This window comes from Danio rerio, chromosome 1, assembly GCF_052040795.2.
Source record: "Danio rerio strain M-AB ecotype USA chromosome 1, GRCz13ab, whole genome shotgun sequence".
Classification (NCBI taxonomy): Eukaryota; Metazoa; Chordata; class Actinopteri; order Cypriniformes; family Danionidae; genus Danio; species Danio rerio.
In genome coordinates this window covers 7139827-7166847 of record NC_141021.1, presented here as the reverse complement: position 1 = coordinate 7166847, position 27021 = coordinate 7139827, and the positions used below count along the sequence as shown (strand labels likewise).

At 33.8% G+C, this 27021-nt stretch overlaps 1 protein-coding gene across 1 annotated transcript in view; it reads left to right on the top strand.

The window, feature by feature from the left end:
* The window catches only part of pard3ba (par-3 family cell polarity regulator beta a), a gene marked incomplete at its 5' end in the record, with an annotated part of 217436 nt that overhangs the window by 57589 nt on the left and 132826 nt on the right, over positions 1-27021 (top strand). Inside the window, 4 exon segments of the mRNA NM_001328558.1 lie at positions 2990-3129; positions 4701-4826; positions 18892-19077; positions 25736-25909. Of these exon segments, the coding sequence (NP_001315487.1) occupies positions 2990-3129; positions 4701-4826; positions 18892-19077; positions 25736-25909 (626 nt within the window).

Here is a 27021-nt window from a genome sequence, read left to right as displayed (position 1 = left end):
ACTAAATATTAGAATGTATGCATTGAATGTTAAAATAAATTCACATTTGTATTTAATAAATAAATATATAAATTAATAACATTATTTGAATGCTTTGGAGCGATGATTTACAAATGAAAAAAATAAAATTGTAGTATTCCTCTTGTACAGGAAATAAAATATATATTAAAATATTAATATTCATGCTTTGAATATTAAATTAAATATAAATGTGTTTGCAGTAAACTTTTTAAAATGACAAAACAAATATTATAGTAATGATAATCTAAATATTTATAAAATTCATTATGCTGTGTATGCAATAAATTTGATGCAATACATAAAAATGCATTTAAAAATAACAAATTCATACTTATTTTATGATTTGAATATTAAAACAAATAGTTCATGTTCCATAAATATACCCCTCTTCATATTTAGTAGAAATGTGACCCTGACATGCTTTTTAAGGCGTATTCTTTCAGCTTCCTCTTTTCCACTGCTTTCCACTTCCTCTAATCATTTTATTTTTCGGACCACACCTTTTGTCATTGTTTCCATCTCTCCTCTTTCACACCATCTCTCTCCCTCTCTTCTCATCCTGTATCCTGCTCTGTGCTGTAGATGTGTTCACGTGTGAAATTAAAGTGCAGAGCTGTCTAATCCCCGTAAGGAAACATTTATCAACGTGCAGGGGTGGAGACGAGCCGGAGGTGCTCAAACCGCTGCCGAGAAACCCACAGCTTAAACACAGGCTATCAGTCCAGAGCCTCCGTCAGTGCACTGTTGACCTTTTGACCTCAGCTCAGATCAGATGAGTTTGATACAGTCTGTTAGAGCTGCTCCCTGTATGCTAGAATTATATTGGAATATATATACAGCGGAGAAGATAAGTATTGAACATGTCATGTTTTTTTCCTGGGAATAATAAAGGTGCTGTTGACTTTTAATTGAACCAGATTATGTTAAAATCCCAAACAATGCAAACATAAAAACAAAAAAATCTGAAAAATGAGTTCAGTGGAATAACAATAGAATGGCACAAGGAGAGCGTACAGAACTACTGAAATGAATTCAATACCTTATATAAAATGGCAGCCTAAAGACAACTCTCATATGGAGAATGAAGTCACATACATTGCTCAGGTGTGAGTTTTTCCACAGATTTCAAAAGAGTGTAAAAATCCTGATGATTCTGTGGGTCTCATCTGTCAAATCTGAGCTTAAATGAGTATTTTCGGATTTGGGTCAGGTGATTGGCTGGGCCATTCTACAGCTTGATTTTCTTTCTCTGAAAGCATTTGAGAGTTTCCTTGGCTGTGTTTTGGATCATTGTCTTGATGAAATGTCCACCCTGGTTTCATCTTAATCATTTGCTAATGTATATGTTGGAATGAATCAGCTAATATTCATTTACACAAACGAAGGGCAGAAGGTTGCTAAAGAACTAATGAAGAGAGATTTCAGCTGCTGTCTGGGCTTTCACTGTCTTTCTACATCTCCCTTTCTTCATGTGTTCAATACTTTTTCCCTGCGTCATTTCGTTTTATTATGCACTAAATTTATTTTATTAAGCTTCATTTGTAAAGTAATTAGTTTAGTTTTCTTTGCATATATGGATTTCTTTTGTTCTTACCAACATCCAGGCAAAATTTCAAGTCAACAGCGCAGTTAGAAATATGTTTTCTGAGAAAAATAGTGCCGTGTTTAATACTTATTATTTCTGCTGTAAAATAATGCATTACAGTAATTGGAATTTTTAAAAAAATTACATAATGTAAATAATTTAGAATAACAAAATATTACTATCTATCCATTGAATAGTGGATTGATTTGAATAGTATAACTTCATCTTCACACTGTGGTAAAAAAACTGAGGCACCATACCCAATATCCAAAACACACTTCCTTCTTGCACTTATGTGGTGATGGATATGTATGCTGATGTTTATAAATATGTGAAATGTGTTGGGGGGGAAAAAGATTTTATAATAAAACTATATTATTCAAATCAATTAAAATATTCAATGGATATATAGTTATATTTAGTTATATGTCATATATGATATATATATATATATATATATATATATATATATATATATATATATATATATATAATGTTATTATTTTCATATTTGTTGTGTAAGTGTTTAGATAAAATTTATTAGATACTCATTTCATCTGTAATGCTTAATTTTTCTATTTAAAAGACATGAATAGTAAAATATGGTAATAATTATTTATTTGTTTTTTTTACGTTAAAAGAACTTTCATTGATATTATTTTTGACAAAACTTAAATATTAAAGATAGAAATCTAATTTAAATGTTTGTTTTTTGCATTCTGAATTTTATTCACAGTTTTTTTTGACCGGTTTTAAACTGAAGAGCACTGGAAAAAAAAATCAAACTTGTTTCTCAATTTTTTTAATTTACTTTTATTTTACATTTGAATTTATTATATATTACTTATTTTATTGTATTTTACATAGAATTTTAACCTTATTATATATTATATATTTTAAATTTATTTTATAAAATATAAACTTTATGTACATAAATGTTTAAATTTAATTTAATTAAATTTTTATATATTTTATTTTATATTATATAAATATTATATTATCTTATATATTTGTACAGATTGTATTACTTATTTTCTTTTGTAGATAAAAACTTTATGTACATAAACATTTTAAATCATTTACATTTTAAAACTAGATATACAAGCTTTTTTATTTGTACATTTTTAACATTTTAAAACTGGTTTAATTTTTATTTGATAATACAATGAACGTACAGTAAGCGTACACTGTTTCTTGTAACAGGAACCTTTGAATAATTTTATTTTAAATCATACAATACTATAAAATCTGCTTAAAAATTGGTGTGGCCTTTGTTTTCCTGACTTTTGACCATACAGCAAACTAGTAAAACCCTAAGACTCCATTTGTCTGCTTCATTGGGTCATTAAATGCATGTTGAATGTTTCTGACCTCTGTCTGCAGGTACGGAGGGCCTCGGTTTCACTGTGGTAACCAGAGACTCGTCCCTTCATGGTCCAGGACCCATTATGGTCAAGAGCATCCTGCCTCGCGGAGCTGCTGTGAAAGATGGCCGGCTCAAGTCTGGAGACCGAATCCTGGAGGTATTACATGCTTCCATCACCAGAGAAATGCAAAATCGCAGCTTATTTATAAGACATTAAATGATGCTATTCCTATGCCAGTCATGCGATTTAAAAGGCATTGCTTTAACACTAGAACAGCCAGGGGTCATTGTATACAGTTGAAGTCAGAAATTATTTGCCTTCCTTAATTATTAACCCCCCTGTATATTTTTCCCCAATTTCTGTTTATTGGAAAGAAGATTTTTTTAAACACATTTTTAAACATAATAGTTTTAATAAGTCGTTTCTTTTATCTTAGCCATGATGACAGTACATAAAATTTATGTGTTTTTCAAGATACTAGTATTCAGCCTAAAGTGACATTTAAAGGCTTAACTACACTAACCGGCCACTTTATTAGGTACACTTTACTAGTACCATGTTGGATCCACTTTTGCCTTCAGAACTGCCTTAATGCTTCACTGCAAAGATTCAACAAGGTACTGAAAATATTCCTCAGAAATTTTGGTCCATATTGACATTATCGTATCACGTAGTAGCTGCAGATTTGTCGGCTGCACATCCATGATGTGAATCTCCCGTTCCACCACATCCCGAATGTGCTCTATTGGATTAAGATCTGGTGACTGTGGAGGCCATTTGTATATAGTGAACTCATTGTCATATTTAAGAAACCAGTCTGAGATGATTCGTGCTTTGTATTGTAAAATTGTAGCCTCAGTTTCCTGTTCTTAGCTGAAAGGAGGGGAACCCGGTGTGTTTTTCTGCTGCTGTAGCCCATCCGCCTCAAGGTTGGATGTGTTGTGTGTTCAGAGATGCTCTTTTACCTCAGTTGTAACCATTGGTTCTTTGAGTTACTGTTGCCTTTCTATCAGCTGGAACCAGTCCGGCCGTTGTCTTCTGGCCTCTGCCATCAACAAGGCATTTGCTCCCACAGAACTGCCGCTCACTGGATATCTTCTCTTTTTCTGGCCGTTCTCTGTAAACCCTACAGGTTATGTGTGAAAAACTCAGTAGATCAGCAGTTTCTGAAACACTCAGACCAGCCCGTCTGGCACCTACAACCATGCCACAATCAAAGTCACTTAAATCACCTTTTATCCCCGTTCTGATGCTCGGTTTGAACTGTAGCAGATCGTGTTGACCATGTCTACATGCCTAAATGCATTGAGTTGCTGCCATGTGATTGGCTGATTAGAAATTTGCGTTAACATGCAGTTGGACAGGTGTACCTAATAAAGTGGCCGGTGTGTGTAGGTTAATTAGGCAAGTCACTGTATAACAGTGGTTCGTTCTGTAGACAATCAAAATAAAAAATATTGCGTAAGGGGGCTAATAATATGCCTTAAAATGGTAAAAAAAAAAAAATGTATTCTAGCCGAAATGAAACAAATAAGACTTTCTTTTGAAAAACAATATGTTGCAATGTTAGATTTTTCCAATATCTCACAGCCCTACTGTCTGTCACATTGTATGTGGCCATGAGATTAATTAAACATGACCCGTGTTGGATCTTGGCACAGTGTAAATGGGAATATGGTTCTGCTAATTTGAAGGTTAAAATGAATGGGTTTTTTCTGTTACTCTAGGTAAATGGAGTGGACATCACTGGACGAACACAAGAGGAGCTGGTGGCTATGCTGAGGAGCACCAAACTAGGAGAGACCGTATCCTTGATAGTGGGAAGACAAGAAGAGTTTTTGCCCAGAGAGCTGGTAAGAACAAAGTTTAACAATTAGGGGTATTTTTATAGCAAAGACTATAGAATATACAAGACATGTCTCTCGTGTAGTTTTGAATAGGGAAAAGTGTAACAGTCAATATGGCGAATGAAGCCCCGCCTACTAGTCCAGGAGCCAATCATTGATCGCTATAGACTGACGATTCGATGGGGGAGGGGCAATTTGAAAGTTCATTCATTCATTTTCCTCAGTGTTGGGCAGTAGCGTCGCTACAAGTAGTGACGCTACTAGCTTAACTACATTTCTCAGTAGCGTGGCTGGAGCGTCGCTACTTTCTAAATCAAAAAGCTTTTCAGTAGCGAAGCTATTTTATTAGTCAAGTAGCGCAGTAGCGTCCACAAAGCTACATTTACAGATCATGGATCAATAAGTGACGGCACAGACATTCACAGAGGTGTGAGGCAGTGATAGTAAATCCATATGATGGCTAAAATTAGGAATTCTTCTTCTTCCTGTTTTATGGTGTTCGACAACAAACTTTTTGGTGCGTTACTGCCACCTCTGGTTGGCGATGTCGCCAACCGAAACTTGCTTGATGGAAAGATGACTGAGGGAGAAGAGTTATTTCTGAAGCAGGACTCCTTGCGACCATACCTCGAGAAGTACATGTTAAGATGCAATAATTTATTTATATATTATTCCAAAACATTCCCTTTACTATAGTATTTGTTTCTGTTTAGTACAGCTTATTATTTAAAGTAAATAACTGAACTGAACTACTCTGCCTCATATGGTTCATTGGCAGTTTTATTGATCACTAAGATATGATTGACTTGGATTTAAGTTCCTTCGATTTCAAAATAAAATTAGCAAAAATAGCTTGGAGGTAGCTAAGCTACTTTTGCCTTGTAGCTTTTAGCTTAGCTTACATTTCCTAGCGGGTAGCTTTCAGAGTAGTTAAGCTACATTTTAAATAGAGTAGCTAATAGCTTAGCTCACTACATTTTTCAAGTAGCTTGCCCAACACTGATTTTCCTTCGACTTAGTCTCTATTTCAGAGGTCGTCACAGTGGAATGAATCGTCAACTATTTGTTTTACACAGCAGATGCCCTTCTAGCCGCAACCCAGTGCTGGGAAACACCCATAAGCACTCATTGACACACACAATCATACACTACATCCAATTTAGTTCATCCGATTCACCCATAGCGCATGTCTTATGGATAAAACTACATTACCCATGATGCTGTGCAGAAAATTCCCCCATGGAGTCACACCTTAAAAAGATCAGAAGGAACAATAAATGCTGTAATGGAAACGTTTGCTTTCAAACAACCAAGCAAACAAATAAACTAACACACATGTACGGCGACTAAATCATCCAGACAACTCGATAAAAGCCCATCATTCTCCTCTCTTCCACTGAATGTGTTGAATCAGCTTGTGACAGGAAGTTGTGCACACGACTCAGCAGTTTGACAGGAAGTCTTGGTCCATCTCCTCTGCCAGATGTTGTATGTGTGTTTATTACTGACCCCCTTCAAAGCACCTCTGTTTGTCTTCCAAACATCAGACCTATGTTCAAATCCAAACACTCATCACGGGAAGATGAAGCACATCCCTTCATTGTGTCTCTGTCTATCTTCAGTTCATTTGCACTGCAGTGTCTGCCTATCAAAGGCTTTGGGCTTAGACGGGTCACTTACAATGTATTTGCCTGTTATGCATGGGATGCCAAATATTTTTTAATCACTCTTGGTGACAGTCATTTCTTCCATGCATTACTTCCTCAATTACGTTTTTTCATATCGGAGAATACATACAGCAGGTGTTGCAAGTGCTTATACTAGAAAAAAGTATTATTCTGTCGTTTGTGAACGGTTCTAAGGCTCTGTTAAATCTGTTTTATCTATCTATCTATCTATCTAAATCTGTTTTGTATATGTATATGTGTATATATATATATATATATATATATATATATATATATATATATATATATATATATATATATATATATATATATATATATATATTTGTATATGTATATGTATATATATATATATATGTATATGTATATATATATATGGCGAGACAGTGGCGCAGTAGGTAGTGCTGTCGCCTCACAGCAAGAAGGTCCAAAGACATGCGGTATAGGTTAATTGGGTAGGCTAAATTGTCCGTAGTGTATGAGAGTGTGTGTGAATGTGTGTGTGGATGTTTCCCAGAGATGGGTTGCGGCTGGATGGGCATCTGCTGCGTAAAAACTTGCTGGATAAGTTGATGGTTCATTCCGCTGTGGCAACCCCAGATTAATAAAGGGACTAAGCCGACAAGAAAATGAATGAATGAATGAATATATACAGTTGAAGTCAGAATTATTAGCCCCCTTTTGATTTTTTTTTCTTTTTTAAATATTTCCCAAATGATGTTTGACAGAGCAAGGAAATTTTCACAGTATGTCTGATAATATTTTTTCTTCTAGAAAAAGCTTTATTTGTTTTATTTCGGCTAGAATAAAAGCAGTTTTGAATTTTTTAAAAACTATTTTTGGGACAAAATTATTAGCCCCTTTAAGCTATTTTTTTTCGATGGTCTACAGAACAAACCATCATTATAGAATAACTTGCCTAATTACCCTAACCTGCCTAGTTCACCTTATTAACCTAGTTAAGCTTTTAAATGTCACTTTAAGCTGTATAGAAGTGTCTTGAAAAATATCAAGTTAAATATTATTTACTGTCATCATGGCAAAGATAAAATAAATCAGTTATTACAAATAGGTTTTTAAAACTATTATGCTTAGAAATGTGCTGAAACAATCTTTCCTCCATTAAACAGAAATTCGAGAAAAAAATAAACAGGGGCACTAATAATTGAGGGGGGCTAATAATTCTGACTTCAACTGTGTATATATATATATATATATATATATATATATATATATATATATATATATATATATATATATATATATATAATTTTTTTTTTAAATCAGAGAAGAGTTTTTGTTATATAAACATTGATGAAGTATTTTGTTGATTGTTTGCTGTCTCAGATAGATGTCTTGAAGAAGAGCAGCTGTATGTCATTGACTCTGACTATTATTGGACCATTAATTCTTGTTAGGCACAAAAAGCATCATAAAGAGCGGCTCTGCAGTATCTATTCAGAGAAAAACCTCCTCCATTTTGCCACCCTATTCAAATTCAAAGTGGGTTAGCTGTGCCACTGCTTAGCCAGGGTAAATTATGGCAGAAATGCGACGGCAGGCAAAAGAAAAAAAAATGACACACTCTGGAGAAATATTTCTCTTTTCAGAAAATGGAAGAGTATGAAAAGATATAATGACAGTGTTGAGGAGATTTCACCATCTGCCTTTTCAGAGGATATGAGTGTGTGCGCGCATGTACGTGTGTGTGTGTGTTTCTATTTAATTCCAAATGCATGCATCTAAACCTGAAATACCCTCCATAAACACCCACCTTCATACAGTATTCATCAGTTTCTTTAACCACCCACTGTCAGCATGAAATATACGGTCTTAATTCCCAAAGGCAGATTTGGCTAATGATCAGCCATTAGCAAAAATAAAGCATCTTTTATAACAGTCTTCTGGACTCCAGCATGGCAGACACCATAAATGTCCATCCTGTTGGCGGTTAGCGGTGTCCGTTTAGAGATGGAGCAGTCGGCGTGGCTTGCGTTTGGAGATTGTTGACAGAGTTAAAGCCTTGTTTTTCTGACTCGAGTCCATTGGGATTGAGTCTCTGTGCTGATGATGTGTTGGTGACTGGATATCCTATATGTACACATCACACATGTCGTCAAAATGTCTGGCTCTGCTGGAAAAATCCTAATAAAATGATCAGATGGTGCTAAGCTGGTTAACTAGACTAGAATAGTCTGTTTTGATTTTGAATAATAATCAGCAGAAATTAATTAATAAATTTTTTTGTAGATGAGGGGAAGGTATATCACAGAATCTAGTCATGAAAATGGTTGTGAAAAAAAAAAAGATTTTGTTTTAGAGATACGTTTTATGTACCTCAATTATTTTATTGTAGAGATAAAATCTTTAGGTACATATCTATTTTATATTGCTTTATTTCATTTTATTTTATTTTTACACATACATTTAAATTATAACAAAAAAGGAAAAACAAAGATTTCCTAAAAATATTTTTTTGTTCTTGAATTGTAAGAATTCATTTATTTAAATTTTATTTTGAATTTAATTTAATAAAATTTATCTTTAGATAAAGTTTTATGTACAAAAACTATTTAAATATTTTATTGTATTTTATTTGAAAAGCACATACATATTTTATTTTATTTTAGAAATAAAATCTTTATTACCATAAATATTTTAAATTATATTATTTTATTTTATTTTGTAGATAAATTTAAGTTATAGCATAAAAGGAGAAAAATAAATATTTCCTAAAAATAAAATTTCATGTTGTTGAGTTGTAAGAATTTATTTAATGTAATTTTTATTTATTTTTATTTTTATATTTTTATTTTTATTTATTTTTATTTTATTTTATTTTATTTTCAGAGATAAAAGTTTTCCATACATAATTAATTTTATTGTATTTTATTTTAGAGATAAAATCTTTATCCACATTAATAGTCAATATTATTTAGTTTTTTTTACAGAGAAATTTAAATTATAACAAAAAAAGAAAACAAAATATTTCCTAAAAATAAAATCTAACATTATTAAAGTGTAATTTTTTAAAATAAGTTACTTTTTAAAATTTGTTTTAGAGATTTTACGTACACAAATTAATTTTATTCTATTTTATTTTAGAGATAAAATCTTTAGCTACAGAAATGTATTATTTTATTTTACAGAGAACATTCATATATACGATATATCTTCATATCATTTATTTTAAAAGCATTTGAAATGCATACAAATTGTTGTGTCAGAATTAATTTCCCTTTATCAGACATACACAAGAGTCTGTTTTACAAATGAATATTAATGAGCTTGCTTTGACAATCTATACATGTCTAAATATGACCATTGCATTAAAGCTAAGCTGACTGAAACCGCTGTCAATTTGTCATGTACTGTGAGATTAAATGAATGCAGTAGGTGGAATTAATGTCTTCAGCAACATATTAATTATACCTGCTAGCCAGTAGCAATGAATCAGCCAAACATCAAATTAAATTGTACTACTTTTTATGCCCACTAGACATCCTTTGGCATTTTTTCCAGCATGCTCTACTAAAACTGCATTTAATAGAATGATAAAATAACTGTCTAGTGATTTTTGTGGTATTTTACATGATCGAGTTCTCTCATCCAATGCCTCTTAATATGTCTACTGCTGTGCATCTGCATTATGTGAGGCAAACATGTCTGAATTCATAATACTCATTAAATAATAGACAAAAGTACCTGGATGACCTACTATCAGCGTGCTATTTAAATGCGCATGACATGGATACTCACCCCTTGTGTTTAAAGGGAAGGATGGTTTAGTGTTTTACCAGATGCAGCACCACATGTATTGGTTTGTTTCGTATTGATGTCAATGCAAACAGGCAAAAGATTCAAATTGAAGACAATTCATAAGCTTGACTACTCATTTTTTTTGAGAATCAATAGTTTTATACAAGGTGCACTTTCAGATTTAAACCTTTGCTGGATGTTTTTTCTCACTTATTCAGAACACTATAGTTGTTAAACGTGATTTCAGACATCCCAAGTCTCCCGGAAGTTCCGGGAGTCTCTATGCATTTGATTTGCGGGTCTATATAATGCCCGCAAATGAGTGATAATCTCCCGGAAATCGTGCGTCTCCCTCCCAGTCCTCAAATAAGTTGTGCACCCTTTTCACCCTGGATCCATCTACAGACACGTTTCACGCACTACCAACACCCCCCCCCCCCCCCTCCCACCCTACCCGAATTATTGGCCTGACAAATTTTAATTGAATGAACATTTTTTAGTCTTATTCCTTAATGCCCGTGTGTCCTGCTGTGTACGAGCCTTTACCCAGAATAGAGTACAGTTGAAATCAGAAGTTTACAAACACTGTATAACCATTTAAAAAAAAAAGTCAGAGGTTAATGAGACTAAACTTTTTTCTCTTTTAGGTAAGTTAGGATTATTACATTTGTTTCTGTTCTGCTTAATAGCAGAATAATGAGATATATATATTTTTAAAAGATTGTTATAAGTTTTCTTGAAAGTCAAGTTTACATACAATAAGATTATTCTGCCTCTGAAAAAGCTCAGATGATGGTGTCAAGGTTTTGGAAGTTTCTGATTGCTAATCGACAACATTTGAGTATTCTGTAGGCACAGCTGTAGAATAGTATTTAAAGTAAACCTCAAACACACAGCTTCCTTGTGTGACAACATGGGAAAATCCACAAGCCAAAATCAACAAAACAGCCAGGTTACAATTTGCTAAATAATACTGGGATAAGAATAATTGTTGGAGACATGTCCTGTGGTCTGATGGAACTAACATTGTTTTGTCATAATGACCAGTGTTACATTTGGAGGACAAAGGGCAAAGCTTACAAACCTAACAACACCATCCCAACTGTGAAGTATGGGTGTGGCAGCAGCATCATGGTGTGGGGCTGTTTTGCTGCAGGAGGGACTGGTTCACTTCACAGCATAGATGGCATCAAGAAGAAAGAACAATATGTAGAAATACTAAAGCAACATCTCAAGACATCAGGCAGGAAATTAAAACTTGGCCACAAATTAGTCTTCCAAACAGACCATGACCCTAAGCATACTGTCAAATTAGTTCAAATGTGCCTTAAGGACAACAGAGTGAATGTTTTGGTGTGGTCATCACAAAGCCCTGATCACAATCCTATTGAAGATTTGTGGGCAGAGTTGAAAAAGCTTGTGCAAGCAAGACTGCCTACAAATCTGAATGAGGCACACCAATTCTGTCAGGAGGAATGGGCCAAAATTCCTTCAAACTATTGTGAGTAGCTTGTGGAAGGATACCCAAGACATTTGGCCAAAGTTATACAGTTTTAAAGCAAAGCTAAAAAAACAAAAAAAAACAAAAACACCAAACAAACAAACAAGAAAATGTGTGTTAAAATTTGACTGTCTAGAAATTTCTAATAATATTGACTTCATCTATACATTAAAAAAAAGAAAAATAATATATAAAATAATATATATAAAAATAGCATGTTCACAAAAAAAAACCCAACACAACCATTAATTAAACTCAAGCTTAAAACTAGAATTTACAGCACCTTCTAAAACAACTCTGCAATAAAAACTAATTGAAAGATTTAGAGCCGTATTATAGTGCAGTGGTGTTTGAGCTGTCAAGAGTTTGATGCCGACAGGTTTGTGAGTGAGGATGGGGGGTCGGACGCCACATTGCACTGAATGTGTTCAGAGGAAGTGAGGTCGTGCTCTGGACTGGTGGAGCATTTACCCGTCCTTGAGATGCTCTTAATAATAATTCCTCTTCCCACATGCAGGAAGTGTGTTCTGCTTTGTCATGACCTATTTAATTATTTTCGTTATGTGGGTCATGGCCACTTATTTCCAAAACCAATATACTTTTTGTAGTTGTTGTTTAATGCTGCGAGTAATATGAAAAGTGTAGATGCTTTCGTGTATAACAGATGGCCTCCTGACATCAATTCTAATTTAGTTCAGTATCTGGGTTAAGGTGCATTGACTTGCAGCCAGGGGCATCAAAACACATTTCCCATGGATTATTGTTGTGTAAATGACACAAAGACTTCCTTTCAAACATGATGTGTGAAGCTGAGGGTTTTGCACAAATATGGACAGTTTTGTAGCTCTGGATATTTTCTTGATGTTTTGCTTATGTTTGTTTTAATATGTCTTATTAAAGGTTTAATATAAGGCTAGCTGATAATAGAACAATTTGTGATGATGTTAATATGCATTCATAGTCAGTTTCTGTAGTACAAATTTAGTTTAATAATGTTTCAATATTAAATGCTGGAATTATTTGGCATTATATGGGTACGTTAAATCATTAGTGTTCATATAAGGATTTTTCTTAAATATGCATTTATTGCTTAATTATTTATTGCTTTATTTGTTATTATTGATGACTTATTAATACAATTCGTAACACAAAAAATAATATTATTTACATGTAACAATACATATTACTAATATTGTTTATAACAGATGATGTTAGCAACACATTAATAAATAATAGTATACTAATTAATAAATAATGCCACAATAATAATAACGATTACGATGTTGATAATAATAATAATTATTGATAGAACAATAAGTAAAATATTAATTAGTTTTAGTAACATTAAATTGATTAATTAATATAATTAATTCTGCTTCTAACATTATTGCATGTATTAATGCACATTATGAATGTTAATTAATAATATTTCTCATAATTGTTGACTTTAGCAACACTTTGTAATAATAATAATAATAATAATAATAATAATAATAATAATAATAATAATACGTAAATAGTTTTAATAAGTTCAATATTAAATCTTAATATAAATGGGATTATATGATGGAGATTTGTCAAATCATTTAATTCATAATGGTTTTTATTAGAACTTTTTTAAAAAAGTATTGGTGAATTATTAATTGTGTTATTTGATGCTATTGATAGAATATTAATATAATTAATGATACAAATTAATACTAATATTGTATAAATGTTATAAATATTCGCAGCATATTGTAATAATAATCATAATAATAATAATTCTTAAGTAGTTTAATAACATTTTAATATTAAATCAATATTAAATGCTAGAATTAGTTAGCATTATATTAGCATTAAATCGTTAGTGTTCACAATGAGGAATGTTTGTTTCATATGCATCTGTTGCAGAAACTATTTATTACATTATTTTTTACTATTGATGACCTATTAATTTAATTGCCAAATTAATAGTATTAATATTATTTACATGTATTAATGCATATTATTAGCGTTAATATTACTAATATTGTTTATAACTGTTAATGTTAGTAACACATTGTAGTAGTAATAATAATAATAATAATAATGATAATAACATTATTATTATTAATATTATTATTATTATAATTATGAACAACAACAGTTAATGTAGTAATAAATAATAATGAACATATTACATAATATTAGAAACATAATTTTTATGTTAAACTTTTATAAATTAAATTATTAGTGTTAATATTAGGAATGTGTTTTCATTAGATTGTACATTTGTTAATGCATCTTGCTAAAGAAAATGTTATTAGTGTTAGTAATGATAACACATTATTATAATTAATTATTCATATTATGTATCATTGCATATTATAAATGTTAATTACTAATACTCCTCATAACTTCTGATGTTATTAACACATTGTAATAATGATAATAATTATAATTATAATAATGATGCATATTAATATTAACATGTACTGCATATTAAAATTTCTCATAAATGTTAGCTACATGTATTATTATTATTAATAATAACAATAACAACAATAATAATAGTAATTATTATATTAATAATAATAACACACATTTTTTTATTTATTGCTGTTGTTATTGTTATAACAATAATTATTAGTATAGTAATAATAATAATAATGTTTATAATGATATTATTTTTATTAATACTACTACTACTACTACTACTACTATTATCAATAATAATAATAAAAATAATAATAAATATTATTATTTTTGTCATTTTCTATTAATTTGAATAGATTTTAGACATAGTACTTTTAAAAATGTAAGTACATTAAGTCAATACTCTCAGTACTAATAATAAAATTTTAATGTTTATATATTTGTAACTAATTCTGTTGCTGTAATACGTTATCAACCTTATAAGGTTTTGTGATTGTGTGTGTGTGTCTTTGCTGAGCCAATGCTGTTTTTACATCATTCCTCTTACTCCAAACACTGATCCGTCTGTCCATTGTCAAAAACGTTTTTTTTTTGCTTTTAACTCTAGTTACTCGTGTGTTTTAGTTAAAACACTCCATCATACTGTGTATGAGAGCATATATGAGTGTGCCCTCAGGAGGTCTTCATGTGCAGTCTGCGCTCAAGTGTTGATAGGACCACCGGAGCGGCATCTCAAGACAATCTGATATCCTCGCCGGGACCAAAATTTGACCTCACTCACAAACAGGCCTTTATTGTGTGCTAAAACTCTGATTTGTGGTCCGCCTCAGGCCATGTACGACACATTATCATCAGTAAAAGGACACGCTAAAAGGACTACTTGAAGCTTTGCCCCATCGCTCCTCTTTATTTTTCATCATTAGCTCTTACTTAATGCTTTTTGCCCAATTTTGAGCTTCTACAAAGTCCGTTTTGTTCATTCCCCCCCCTGGCCCATTTTCACGGTAGCTTAGCAACAGGCTAATACTGGTGTTTAATGTGGTTTCCTGAAGGATGTCAGTCACGCTTAGCTATTGTGTTTTACTTATGGCAGGGGTGTCCAAACTCGGTGTCCTGCATAGTTTAGCTCCACACCTGCCTGGAGCTTTCTAGTATACCTAGAAAGAGCTTGATTGGCTGGTTCGGGTGTGTTTGACTGGGGTTGGAACTAAAATATGCAGGACACTGGCCCTCCATTATTGAGTTTGGGCACCACTCACTTAAGGTTTTCTTGTTTTGTATGATTAATGCAATAGACAAATTCCCAACCTTAGTCACACGGGTTCCTGGTTGCAAAAGGAGACCGGTTGCAATAGCAAACATGTCGTGTTGTGCGGTAGGATACCAAATTCGAAAACGTTACTTTTACCATGGGCGAAGCAGTGGCGCAGTAGGTAGTGCTGTCGCCTCACAGCAAATAGGTCGCTGGGTTGCTGGTTCGAGCCTCGGCTCAGTTGGCTTTTCTGTGTGGAGTTTGCATGTTCTCCCTGCGTTCGCTTGGGTTTCCTCCGGGTGCTCTGGTTTCCCCCACAGTCCAAAGACATGCGGTACAGGTGAAATGGGTAGGGTAAATTGTCCGTAGTGTATGAGTGAATGTGTGTGGATGTTTCCCAGAGATGGGTTGTGGCTAGAAGGGCGTCTGCTGTGTAAAAACTTGCTGAATAAGTTGGCGGTTCATTCTGCTGTGGTGACCCCGGATTAATAAAGAGACTAAGCCGACAAGAAAATAAATGAATGAATGAACTTTTACCGTACACCACACTGCGTTTAATGCCAACCTCCGTTGTTTTTGGCTAAAAGGGAGCTGAATGGAGTGAGGACCTAATTAAAAATTAGGTCACATCACTCGTTTTTCATTGAAGCAATAATTTCAGCAAAAACAGGAAATATAGTGAATTAAACTGTCGACACTGAATGCTAAGAATGAAAAGTGAAAGTGTAAGTTATTAAGGTAAAGTTGCTTTTATATTTACACATTCGTTCAGTGAGAAATTGTGACACACTCCCTATATTGTTTACCACGGCACTTTGATTATTCGCTCTGAAGTAACCTGCAAGTGTGACTTGAAAACAACATTAGCATTTATTTGACTGTGAACAATGTTGTGCTTTGATAGTCATTGGCTGCTAATATGATTTCGCTATTTAGAGTTTGTAAATAATACTTTTATAAAATTAAATTATTAAGGAGAAAGTCAGAATGTGCGAATATAAAACCAACTTTACCTCTATGTGTAAGTTCACATACCCTGCCGTACAGGTGTAGTTCGCTATCAGAATGCAGTTGTTTTGCTTGTTGATGATTACCCAGGTCTCGTACAGCTTCTTCTTTTTTTCTTGTCTTTGGCAGAACCTCTGGTTTTTAGCTTTTACATAGTTTTGAATCTGGTAATCATGGAACATTATTTCTTGCACATGACCACACAGAACAAAATTGTAGGCATCCAAAGATTTGTAAGCCTTTAAAGGGTCATGACACCCGCCACTTTCGGTTCAGGTTTACTTCACAATTTTTTTAAAAGATACATCATGATGGGCGTGGAGCTCCGCGAGCAAAGGGCAGGAGTGGGCGTGGCCAGCAGAGCAGTGGAGAAAGAGGGAAGCGAACAACTGTTGTCAGTTAGCTCACAAAATGAGACACAAATCGTGATGAGACGCATGATTTTATAGCTTACAAAGTTAAAATGCAAAAAAATAAGCCGTAATTTAATGCCCTGCTACATTTGTAATTTCATATACAGATGACCACAATTAAAACATTTATAATCGTGTTCACATAAACACTATACATTAAACACTAATAGTATATTTGGGGCTGGATGCTTGGCCATTTCGTCTTATCCAATATCCGTTGGGAGGGTGCTATTGCAAATGGACCTGTCAGACGAACGCCGCTCGCTTTAATGTTCATTTTGCAGAATAACTGTGCTTATCACTGGGAAACAAGCTGGTATAATACACTGAAAGCATTGTGTAAATAATTCATCAGAATGTTTTCATCAGAAACATCTACCTTCTGCCACTTTTCAAAATGATCAACTAGAAGTCAAGCTATTATTTGTTACTCTTACAATTGGGATCGACAACAAGACTTTTTGTCAGGTAGTGTATAAAAATAAGGTGTATATGACTTTTCAGTAGCCCCTTTCACACATACAGACCTTTCCGGAAAATTGCCGGCAATTTTCCGGAAAGCTTGTATGTGTGAACAGGTCCTTTTTGAAAATACCGGTAAATTCGTTCTGGCTGTTTTCCGGAAAGAGAAGTTGTAACATTACCAGCAATTTGTCGGAATGCTGTGCTGTGTGAATGCAGAAGAAAGATTGACGTAATAAGCGCGTGCACGTCTAGAATGTGCTGACGTGAGACGTCCACTTTAGCCAATCAGAACAGTCAGACGCATTTACGTCCGCGCGGTTTGTGAGAATAAAAGCCTTTAAATATTTTTCCAGACACATTTAGTTGCTAGAAGTTAGTCAGATCACGTTTATATGTTCTTCTTAACGCCAACTGTGTAAATAATCATCGATGAGATGCTTATGATAAGCCGTTGTTTGTTTACCTTCAAGCTTTGCGTGTCCCTGTGAAACAGCCTGTGAGCACCTGCACACGCACATATTATGAACATCTCGACATGCGAAAGTGATCCTGCATATGTTTTCATTGAAGTTGTTCACAATACTGATCATCCACAGAGTTTGTAATGTAGTCAAATGTTTACAAATACAAGCGCAGCCGTTTAAAGCTCATTTGTGGTGAATGATGTCAGAATTTACCGGTATTTTAAAATGGATGTGTGAATGCTCTTTTCCGGAAAATTCCCGTAACGTCCTCGCCTGTGTGAACAGCGCTTTTTTGAATATACCGGTAAAGTAGTTCCGGAAATTTTCCAGATATTTACCGGTATCACTGTGTGAAAGGGGCTAATGTCAGACAGTCTCTCTTTCATTCTATATTATGGTGTTGGATAGTGATTTTTTTTTTTTTGAAGCACATAAACCTGTTGTTAAACTAACCCATACTCTGTCAGGTGGTTGATGCATGTCTTATGAAGCGGATCCATGCATTTTTAAAACAGAAATATTCATTCATTCATTCATTCATTCATTCATTTTCCTTCGGCTTAGTTTCAGGGGTTACCACAGCGCAATGAACCGCCAACTATTCCAACATATGTTTTCCGCAGCGGATGTCCTTCCGGCTGCAACCTAGTACTGGGAAACACCAAAACACTCTTACATTCACATACATACACTACGGACAGTTTAGTTTATTCAGTTCCCATGTAGCGCATGTGTTTGGAAACCGGAGCACCCGGAGGAAACCCATGCCAACATGGGGAGAGCATGCAAACTCCACACAGAAATGCCAACTGCCACAGCTGGGACTCGAACCTGTGACCTTCTTGCTGTGAGGCGACAGTGCTAACCACTGATTGACCGTGCCACCACTACTTAAACTTATAAAGTCAATTTTGTGCCACATTTATTTGAAAAATGTGAAATAAATTGAGAAAAAAAGACTAATTTAAAATAATTTAAAGTCGACTCCTTCTAAAACAATGCCTTAAATAATCAAAGTAATGCCCTTTTAGTTCTGTGCAGAGGAAATGCCAAAATTCACATGCTTTTGAAAGTCAACAGATTCTTATGTAGGTGTGTATGTGTGTCTCTGTGCGTGTTATTTGCAGAAAGGCGAGGTGTCAGGTCCACTGGTGTCTGAAGACGGCCGAGAGCAGCTGATGTTTGAAGTTCCTCTGAATGACTCGGGCTCAGCTGGTCTGGGGGTCAGTCTGAAGGGTAATAAGTCCCGAGAGACCGGAGAAGACCTGGGCATCTTTATCAAGTCCATCATCCACGGCGGTGCTGCAAACAAGGTAAAGAGCAGCCAGAGTCAGCGCTAACCATCCAACTAGCCATTCATCTGAGAGCCGCGATCATGAAAGCCACTTAAAGCCTGTGTGTGTTAGCACAGAACCACACACACTTCTGATTTACTCCAGTAAAGCAGTTAAACTACTAAAAACCTTTCGAAAAGTAAACGTGTTACAGTCATGCTTTCATAAATGATGTGATTTATTTATGTACTCTAATAGATTTTATTCTTATTTAAAATCAGCTTTTTATGTTTGTTTTATTAGACATTTAGATTTAAGTTGTTTTGTTCTATGCCTTTGTTTTTAATATCTCGTTTAACTTTTATTTTATTTTAATTGAGTTCAGTTTTATGCCAAATTAACTTTAGTAAATGCATTAATTCAACTTATTTATTTAGCTGCAGGGATATTTAGGTCTACATTTAGTTTCACATCATTGATTAACTGCTGCGTATTTTTCTTTTATATTTATGGTTTGAATTAGTTTTTAATTATATAAAATATGTATTTTTATTTTATAATACTTTTTTAATTATATTTTTATTATTTACTTTTAATTAAAGTTTTTACTAGAATTTTTGTGACATTTAATTTTGTTTTCTGACATTTAAAAACGTGATAGTGCTGTCATTTTTTTATTTTAAAAATGATCTCAATATTGTTTATTTTTATTTGAGTTATTGTAGTTTAAAGATTAGTGCAGTCAAAAGGAACATCTCTGTTTTTTGATTTAAATTTTAATTTTAGTGACTAGAGGGAAGACAAAAGTTTTATTTGATTATATATATTTTTTTCAGTAAAGTTTTTTTAAAATGCACTAAAATTATCATTTTATTTATATAATATGTTCCTATTATATTGCATTTGTAATCATTATTAGATTATCTAAAATATCTGACATCCAAAAAAATTTATAAAAAAAGCCAGTCACAGTTATTGGTTTTACATATATTCAAATTAGGTTTCACATTATTGAGTAATTGTTGAATTTTTGTATTGAAGGTTTAAGTTTGTCTTTAATTTTATTATTATTATTTTTAATTATTTTAATTTTCATTTGACTTTTTGTGAAATTGGCTACATTTTTAATGCCGTCATTTTTATTGTTAAATTTCTCGCAATAGTTTCATTTTTATTTGAGATTTTTTTGTTTTGTTTTATGATTAAGGTTTTGTCCTTTTTAGTAGTTTTTTTTAGATGTCTGTGTATTTTTCTAAAGTAATATAACGTTTTACTTTTAAGTGATTTTAGAGTGACGACAAAAGTTTTATTAGATTTCAATTTTTTTTTTAGTTGTTATTATTTTTTTAAAAATGCACTAAAACGATTTTTATTTATAAATTATGTTCATATGGCTATTGCATTTCTTTAAGGTTATCTAAAATACTTGTACCAAAAATGTAAAATGCTAAGGAAAAAATATTGGTAAAAAATGCCAGTCATGGTAATTGGTTTCATTCATTAATTCATTTTCTTGTCGGCTTAGTCAACTTTATTAATCTGGGGTCGCCACAGCGGAATGAACCGCCAACTTATCCAGTGTGTTTTTACGCAGCGAATGCCCTTCCAGCTGCAACCTTTGAAGACAAAAGTTTTATTTGATTATATATTTATATATATATATATATATATATATATATATATATATATATATATATATGTATGTATGTATATATATATATATATATATATATATATATATATATGTATGTATGTATGTATATATATATATATATATATATATATATATATATATATATATATATATATATATATATATATATATTTAGTTAATGTTTTTTTTTGTAAATACACTAAAATGACTTGTATATAATGTACATATGGCTATGGCATTTGTACAAAGATTTTCCAAGATTTTTCACATCCAAAAATGTACAATGATAAGGAACAGTATTGTGTCGATGCACTAACCTCTAGGATATTGGTTAAAACAGTCATTTACAATAATTAGTTTCACATATTTAATAATAATTTTTCATCATTTTCCATTTCCATTTTTTTTTTTTTTTTTTTTTTGCATATTTTCCATTTTTAGTCTGTGTGTGGCAATAATACAAATCTTCATTATTATGCGTAATGTATATTACTATGTGCGCATTGTTATTCACCCCACAATGGCTCGAAAAAGACTCTATTTTTGTATCGTGTTAGGGTTTGTCATCTTATTTCGGATTCTGTTTGGATCTGTTATTATAGGTGAAGCGGCTGCGAGATACGAATGCTCCTCTGCTGTCCTCAATCAGTCCAGTCAGGCAGCAGGTGTTGTGTCTGTGTGCAGATAAGAGCGCGTCTACTGTTCACTATCTGCACTGTAATCAAGACTGAGCTCACAGGTGGAGCTGCGTCTCTGGCCTCTATCAGCACTCCACTGAAGAGTGGGCTCCCTGAGCGAGCTGCATCACAGGACCCCATCTCACAAAATAGACATTTCCAGAGGCTGAGCTCTTCATTTGACTTTAGCTGTTTACTCTTATCACTCACTCCCACTTTGTTGCTTTTCTAGCGTTTACTCTGAAGATGGGATATAACATGAATAGGTCTTAAAAACGGTGTGCACGATTTCTACAGGGCTTTTGCTGGTCTTAAAAATTTGTAAATTCCTTTTATTTAGTAAATTAAGGCTTTTAAAGGTCCCCTGAAATAAAAAATAAAGTTTTTTAGATGTTAGTATCAGTATGTTAGATTAAGGGTGCTTTCACATCTGTGGTTTGGTTCATTTGGTCTGGACCAACGGCAACAAATCATACATTGTAGCATTTTTCTGCCGTTTTTTGGTCCTTTTCACACCACACTGATTGCTTTGGTCCGAACCAGTAGAGGAATTACCAACATACGTCACACATGACGTCACACATGACGTCACACTGGTTCCCAGTTGGAATAGCAAACATGTCGCGTTGTACGATAGGATGCCAAATAAAAAAACTTAACTTTTACCGTACACCACACTGCTTTTAATTCCAACTGCAGACGTCTTTGGCTAAAAGGGAGCTGAATGGAGTGAGGACCTAATTAAAATGGCTCCACTCTGCAGTTCTTTTTTTATATCAGGTAAGCTCACGCTATGCTGAATCAGACACATCACTCGTTTTTGATTGCAGCAATGATTTCAGCAAAAACAGTTAAATATGGTGAATTAAAGTGCCGACACTGAATGCTTAGAATGAAATGTAAAGATGTAAGTTCACATACCCTGCCGTACAGGTGTAGTTCGCTGTCAGAATGCAGTTTTGCTTGTTGATGATTACCCAGACCTCGTATAGCTTCTTCTTCTTTCCTTGTCTTTGGCAGAACCTCTGGTTTTTAGCACTACATAGTTTTGAATCTGGTAATCATGGAACATTATTTCTTGCACATGACCACACAGAACAAAATTGTTGGCATCCAAAGACTTGTAGGCCTTTAACTTTTCTCTTGTAAAAACACCTGGAGCTTCAATGAGATTTAATTTTTCGGGCTGGATGCTTGGTCATTTCATTTTATCCAGTATCCATTGGGAGGGTGCTATCGCAAATGGACCTGTCAGATGAACGCCGCTCACTTTAACGTTAATGTTGCCAAATAACTGGGTGAAGATCTGTTATAATACGCTGAAAGCATTATGTAAATAATAAATGCAATATGTAATAAATATAACTTATTTCTAAGACACCAACAAACTCTGTACCACATTGGATGTCATTCCCTCACTGTAAATGCTAGCGCTTACGTTTTTTCTGCAGCCTCGCTGCGCGCATCCTGAATGTTTACAAACATGGTAATTTGTGCAAAAAAAAAAAAAAATTGTAAAAACCAGTGGATAAAACCTGTCGCTAAAAATAAAACCTGTCGCTAAAACCGACCACGTAATTTATTCTTTCGAGCTTTGTTTCTTCAGAGCGTATCTAAGTTCTGTTGCATGGTTGTGCTCCATTTATTTATTTAACTACAACTGTTTATTAACAACTGTTTATTAAGTTAAAGGTTTGATACTGATTAAAACTTGAAGTGGCGATGAGGTCTGAAAATATTCTGAGAGGGTCTTTAAAAAGTCCTAAAAAGGGATTAACATTTAATTTAGGATTCCTGCATGTTCATTGTCATATTAAAAGTTCTTAAGGTGACTATTAAGCTGTGACTATTAAACAAATAGTAAAACAAACATATTTTAAAAGTAAAACATATTTTAAAACCGAATATTAAAATATTTATATCAAGAAGATCATTTTAAACACAATCAAAAACGAATTTTACTTCTTGTTCAAACTATTTATTTCAAATGAGCTGAATCAATACAATTCTTGAGGTATTTTTTGTGACAGCTTAATTGTTTTTACAAGTGGATTGAACATAAAACATTTAAGTTAACTTAATTGATTTGTTTTGGGGTAACATGAAGGAATTGTGTAGAACCCTGCATTTGTTTACAGTGCATATATGAATTGATGAAAATTGACTTCACTCCCGCTGTGTAGTTTGTAAGTAAGTAGTTAGTTAAGAAACTACTGCTAATTAAGCTTGTAAGTAAAGACAAACGTGTCGTGGGTTATCTTTGGTGCTCTACATGGGATGCTGTCCTTCAGCTTTGACAAAAATGCAGTCTTGGGTTGTGTCTGCTTGTATATGCATGAGTTTATTTTCTCAATAGACGGGCACAAGTGTTTGTGAGAGGCTCTCAGGTCGGCATCGGTGGTCTGTGGTCAGTGACCCACCCAAGGGGTCAGGATCGTCTGCCGTGACACAGACTCTCAGGAGTCTTTAGCGGCTCCAGTGGCTTTTAGCTGCTAATCTCTTTTGTTCCTCCTCAGCAGAGTTTTATTTAGGAAACCACAGCTGCGAGCCTTAATCCAATTCATTCCGGCCCGGCCCGGCCCTTTCACACTAATCATATGCATCTGTAATTGTATCTCAATGCATGGTGGGGTGCATTAAACATTTAACAGTGGGGATACACTGCATAAATGTTTTTAAATCGCTCTATAGGGCTTTAATGTTGGGAGTAGCTGGCTAAACGTCACCATGCTACTAACCTAAATAGAGTGTTATTTAATTTGATTGTTTTTCCCACCCTGAAAGCGGTGGTTGAAAACAGCAGATTCAAAAAAACAATTCATTCACAAATCAGGCTTATAGAAGCTTTAATGCTGTAACCTTAAATTAGAAATGTTATTATATATTTTAGAATAGATTTTTATTTATTTATTTATTTATTTGTACTGTTTTATCTATTATTTTATGTTTACATTTTATTTAAAAAAAATGAATTTTAACAAATACAGTTGAAATCAGAATTATTAGCCCCCCTGAATTATTAGCCACCCTGTTTATTTTTTCCCCAATTTCTGTTTAACGGAGAGAAGATTGTTTGAACACATTTCTAAACATAATAGTTTTAATAACTCATTTCTAATAGCTGATTTGTTTTATCTTTGCCATGATGACAGTAAATAATATTTTACTAGATGTTTTTCAAGACGCTTCTATTTAGCTTAAAGGTGCAGTAGGTGATCTTCCACAATGCTAACAGCTTAGCATAAATCTCTGAATCACAGTCCCTCCCCTGCCGTCTAGAGCCACGCCTCCTTAAACACGAGCACAGCCTCGAGAACCCTCTCTCATGTGTTAAAAGCGACTAGTGCTTGTCCAGCAGCGAGCAAGCCGAACTGACATGCTATTTCAGAATGATTATTAGAGTTGCATGGTAAACAATATAGGGAGAAACTAGGCGGAATAGCACTATTTACTTGTGTTTTGTTTTTAAACTAATTAAAATCTACATTATCGATGCTGTAAAAGGTCCCTTATGAAACTGAAAATACTCTTATCAATCTTTCATCTGAATATTTTAGTGGCTGAACAACACTTCTGTGAAGATATAACCCATTTGTAACAACAACATCTAACGTTACATCAGCTTTGCGTGAAGCTAAAACAGTATTAAAACAGAACATTACCTGTCTAAGAGAAATCCTTCAGACATTGTGTCATCCTTTCTCCAGCGTGCAAAGGTAACTCCAATATTGATTCAGGTTTTTAAAAAGTTTTGATTCAGCAGGTTTTTACCGATCTCTAGCGCCCTCTCTCGTGAACGCGCAGCACAAACAGCGGTCGGTGGAGCTGTGTACAAACGGCTGTGCAGTTGTTCAAATCTGCATTTGCTGACAGACAGATTGAACTACTTATCCGAATTATGAGAGAAGTTGGTCCGACTCTATGTAATTGGATGAACATTTTTAAGTTTTATGCCAGAATATAAAAATACATATGAATACATTTAGATCATTTACTGTAATCATTACTATTAGACTGTAAAAAAAACTTTCAACCAGCTCAACAAAAAATGCTTCTGAAGACAATAACCTACTGCACCTTTAAAGTGACATTTAAAGCGAGTTCTTGCGGGTGCTGGGAATCCTGGAAAATGCTTGATTTTTAATATAGTGTTTTCAAGGTTAAAAAAAAGTGCTTAGATTTTGGACAAAGTGCTTGAACCTGCTTGAATTTGAATTTGCAGGGCTCAAAATTGTTTTGGTTGCATATGCGCACAATTTTTTCTGTGTGACCTCAAAATATATTTGGGAGCATGTATGCGAGTGCATAAATTGTTGTTGTGCGACCAGTTTTCATTGCAAAATGTTTTGTCTTCTCTTGTTTGCAGGATGGTCGCTTGCGGGTCAACGACCAGCTGATAGCGGTGAACAGTGAATCTCTGGTGGGACGCTCCAATCATGATGCAATGGAAACCCTGCGGCACTCCATGTCCACCGAAGGAAACCTGAGAGGAACCATCCAGCTGGTGGTTCTGCGCAGTCTGGAGCGCTCACCTGCTCAGGTATGGCCAGTCCCTCTTCCATACCGATACAGACCGCTTACCCGCAGGGTTTCTGAACCAGGGTTTCTATCCTCTGGCCACCGGTATCAACGCTATAGCCATCACAGGCTCTCATCTGACCTGAAATGGTAGAAGAAAAAGGTTTGGTCCCACTTTATATTAAGTGTCCCTAACTACTATGTACTTACATCAGAAAAATAAATACAATGTACTTAACTGTGTTTATAATGTATTTGAGAACACTTGTGGTGCTCTTGAGTTGGGATAGAGGTTGGGTTATGGACAGGTTTGGTGGCATGGGTAGGTTTAAGGGTGGGTTAAGGTGTAAGGGATGGTCAACAGTGTATTTACAAATGTAATTACAAAAGTTAATTACAGATGTAATTACATACATGTTTTTAATCAAGCATAAGTACACAATAAATACATGTATTACAATGTATAATGTATTAACTCCTGTGTAAGTACATGTTAGTTAAGGCCACTTAATATAAAGTGGGACCAAAGGTTTTAATATCTTTAAAACAGCTATCTATACCTTTGGAGCAGGCGAGGAGAAAAATAGGTGCCAGACCCCATTATGCTGTTTTAAAGGTGTCCTACTATTGGTTTAATCAAGTGGCTCTCAAACTTGTTTTATCAAGTACCACCTCAAAAAAATGAAAATTGAAATACAGTAGTGTAGTAGGCCCAGTAAAGCAGCTGCAACTCTCCACAGTTAAAAAACATGGCAGATTATCTCAGAAATATAGGCTATGTGGCATATAATATACATCATTTTTGATAAATTTTGAAATGTATGTAGCACGTGCATGACATATTTCATTCCTCCGTACACCACTAGAAGGAAGCCTGCGTACCACTAGTGGTACACATACCATAGTTTGAGAACCACTGGTTTAATCAATTCAAGATAAAAACAAAAACAAAACAAAAACAAAAAACATGTCTTGATATTAAATGCAGAATCAGGGGGGCACTTACTTTTTCACATAGGGCCCAGACAGATCAGGACAGCCTTTTTCCCTTAAGAAATGGAATCACCATTTAAAAATGCAGTTTTGTGTTTATTCTAGTTAGTTTTGTGTTCATGTTTACGTCAAACATTCAAA